The sequence below is a fragment of the Colletotrichum lupini genome, chromosome 4 (assembly GCF_023278565.1).
Source record: "Colletotrichum lupini chromosome 4, complete sequence".
NCBI classification, from domain to species: domain Eukaryota; kingdom Fungi; phylum Ascomycota; class Sordariomycetes; order Glomerellales; family Glomerellaceae; genus Colletotrichum; species Colletotrichum lupini.
Window position 1 is genome coordinate 3,262,269 of NC_064677.1, and position 4,047 is coordinate 3,266,315.

Sequence of the window (4,047 nt, forward strand, 5' to 3'; positions counted from 1 at the left end):
TTTTTTAGCTAAGTCTGTATAAATTATATAACTATAATAATCTTAAAGTCCCTAGGTATAAAGTAGTCTAACCCGAAGAAATCTCTACTTTTACTTAATACTAACAAAACGCTAACGAATATAAATTAATAAAATAACTATAATATAGTTACGTTAAACCGGCGAGGTATATAACTCGTATAATAATAGGCCTTTTTACGTACGTAATATATATATAGAGCGTACGTAAGTTATAATATAACGACGCCTCTTTTTAAATAGTCTAATTTATAAAAAAACGGCTTACTTATTAATAAGGATACTAGGGATTACTTAGTATTATAATAAGATCCGTTCTATACTATAAGCTAGCCTAAATACTTTCTTATTACTTTCTAACCCTTAAAAAACTAAATATATACCTTATTAACTATACTAACTAAAGATATTATAAGCTAAATAAGATATACCGAGGATTTAGCTAAGTTTTTATAAAAAAACGTACTAATAGAAAATAAGAATACGCTAAGGTAGTAAAGTAATAAACCTAGCTTATTTTACTTAACGAATATCTTCTTACTTATTATTCCCTAGCTTTTATTAAATTTACTATTAAAATAGACCGCAAACTAACTTTTAAAAACTCTATTATAAATCTGTAAAATAGGTTATATCTCGCTAGTCTCTACCTATAGCTTAACTTCGTACTAACTAAGTATTACCTTTAGTACCTCTTACTATACTCCCTTACTAACCGACGCTATTTTAGAAGTATATCGTTCCTATTTAGCTAAAAAAGCAGGATTATAAAGCGTAAGACTACTAATAAAAAAGCTATTGAGGGCCCTATTAAAATAATTATAAATAAGCTTAAAAAAGTAAAAGAAGTCTAAAGTACGGTTAATTTAGTTAACGGACTCATTTTTAAAAACCACCCGTATACGCTTAGCGACGTAGTAATAAAAGTTATTAATTATAAATCCTATTAATACCTCCCTCTATAACGTATAATAATAAATCGATTTCAAATAGTTACGGGCCGTTAGATTTGTATTTACTATATTAAAGATAATAACGACTCGAGTAGCTCTTTAATACTCTATATTCTTAAGTATAAATTATTACGTTAACTTCTTATGTACTACTTACTTAACTCTTTATATATTACCTACGTACTATGTATACTTAATAAATATATATAAAGAAGTAATAAACTAAAAAATAATATTAATATTAATTAACCTAGACGCGCGGTTTTAATATTATATAAAGAGGCTTATTATAGCCGCTATTATATATAGACCTATTATTAATAATTAAAGGCTTATTTAAGTACGGTTTATTAATAATAGTTAAAGTAATCGTATTTATAAGGCTTAACTAGTACGAGTTTAAAACGCTTCCTTTTTATTTAGCGGAGCCTTTTATAAAAGTAAAAGCCCACTTTAAGTATACCGACCTCCGTACGGTAGTTATTTAATACTTAACCCTTAGTTTAATTACTCTCGGCATACTAAGTAAGAAGTATAAATACTATTATCCCCTATAATATAAATAAGCTAATATAATTATATAATATAAAACGCCCCCTCCCGTAAATAGCTAAAATATAAACGTAAATTTTTAAATAAGTATTAATAAAGCTTAATATTACTTCTTAAAATATAAATAAATAGCTTTAAATTCCTAAAAGTATAAATAAACCGCTATTTTATAAACCGCTCCTTATTAACTATAGAATTCGCCCTTTAAATTTTTTAAAATAGCCTCTTTTATAACGTATAAAGGGTATACTTTAATAATTAACGTCTCTATAACTTTTTTATAAATTATAATATAAAACTTACCTCCGTTCTTTTAAATAGCCTTACGTAGTTATATTAAAACTATAACTAACTTATAAAAGTTAAATAAATACGTTTCTTCCTAACCCGTAAATAAAGCCGCCGTATTAATAATTTTTAAGTTTTTAAAAGTTCTATTTATATACTATTTAAGGATAAGCTAGGGCGTTTTACTAAACTAAAACTATAGTATATATACCCCTAGGCTCTTATATTTAGCTATTATCTTAATTTCTATAGCATTTACTTAAGCTATTAATACTCGTTATATTAATTATCAACTAGTAAAAGTATTTTTTCCTTAGCTATTATCGGCCTATAATCGACTTATTATACGTACTAAAAATTATAAAATACTACCCTCCTCGACCTCCCGCTAGTAATATATATTTATTTTAAAACGCACGGTATATATAAAATCTTATAACTAATATTAAACAGCCTAGTAATACGCCGTATTATATTTTAACCTAGGCAGGTATTAAATAAGGGTACGCTCGAAATTCCTACCCCACTTAGAATTTTTTAAACCGCTAGTTAGCTTATTAACAGTCTTTTTATAACGCTCGATAATTAAGGTATAATAAATTAAATATTAATTAAATTAAAAACTATTTTATTACTACCCTTAGTAAAAGTTAAAAAGCTTTTTAAAACTATTTCGAATTATTAAAATATTAACTTTATTAAAGCAGAATAATAAGTTTATTAATACTATAGCGCGAAATAATAGCTTAAAAAAATATTTAAATTACGCGCCGTACTATTATTTATTAAGCGCGTAGCCTAGTTTTTAAATACCGTAATTAATAAGGAAACCTCTTATAAAACCGCCGCAAAGCTTATTAATAATTAGTTATATAGTATTATCCTTAAGTACTTAAGGCCTACTATATATATGTATTTTTAGATTCTAACTAGCTTTTTAATTATAAATATAAACTAGCTCGGAATTTACTATACTAAATACTATAAAGTCCGATAGTTCTATAAAATATTTAATATAGTAAATTACCTAGCTATTTATTACGGTCTCCTATATTTATACGTTACGCTTAGGGAAAATAGGATTTAGGTAGGGTTTCCCTATCTCTCTTTTTTATAAGTATTCGTTCTTCTCTATTTAATAATAACCCGGATTTATAAATAAAAAAGACTATAGTTTACTAAATAAAAACTACATTATACGTAATAATAATATAGCTAGAGTCGTAAGCTAAGTATAGTAAAGATAGATATCGTATATAAAAAATCTAAAAATAGTAATATAAAATAAACGGTCGCTGCCCAGATTTAGGTATTATTACTTTATATACTAAGAGTTAATATTCGAATTATTTAGTTTACTAGCGTTATTTAGTTTTAAAATCGGGCCTATAAGGTCGGCCTCCTACGGCACCCTATAGTATAATAAGAGGCTAATATATAGTATACTACTAGCGTTATTTTTATTAGATTTTAATACTTAGTAAAGTAGGCTTAAATATATAAAGCGCCTTAGAAAAGTACGTCCCTCCGCTCTATTAGTATTTAGTCCCTAATATAGATACTTTTAAGTTTTATTATTATTTAGTAAATATATTCTTATTAAAGTCTTATCCTAGTATATAAAGGCGTATTTATTAAGGTCGGTATACTTTATATATAAATATTAAAAGAGTAAATACGAGTAAAATTAAAATACTAGTAATTAGTAAGTAAAGTACTATAAATATTAAATCGTGCCTTAGTATAGTAACTTAGTTAGCTAGAGCTATTTAGTAAATAGCGGTAGTTAGGTTTAATCGAAATACCTTAATATACGTATCTTATTATTATAGGGCAGGGGTTAATTTTATATTTAGTTATTAATACTCGTTCGTATATATAGTTTAAATAATCTTACTACCGTTTTATTTTGTTAGATTTATAAAAGTAATAACCTAAGGCTAAGTAAAGTTTATATTAGATATAGTCCGTTATTATAATTATTATAGAATTAGTAGAGGGCTTTACTTAGAACTTATAATAGTTATATTAATAACTTAAACTCTTAGTTATATATTTACGAGTAGTATCTTACTAGCCTAAGTAACTTAACTAGCTAAAGCTTAGTGTATTAAAGTCGGGGTACCTCTATTTAGACAATTAATTAAATATACTATAGGTACTTAGTAGGGGTTTTGATTTTAGCTTAATATTATAGTAGTTAATTAGTACGAGGGATGCGAATAGAGCTTAATAA

General features: G+C 25.6%; 1 protein-coding gene across 1 annotated transcript; it reads right to left on the minus strand.

Annotated features, from left to right (window-relative positions):
• Positions 1–2,451: 2,451 nt before the first annotated feature.
• Positions 2,452–2,574, minus strand: CLUP02_08036 (uncharacterized protein; the record flags this gene model as incomplete). The annotated part of the gene is made up of 1 exon (XM_049287028.1): positions 2,452–2,574. A coding segment is annotated over one exon (123 nt), but the record flags the coding sequence as incomplete, so codon positions are not given.
• Between the last annotated feature and the right edge of the window lie 1,473 nt (positions 2,575–4,047).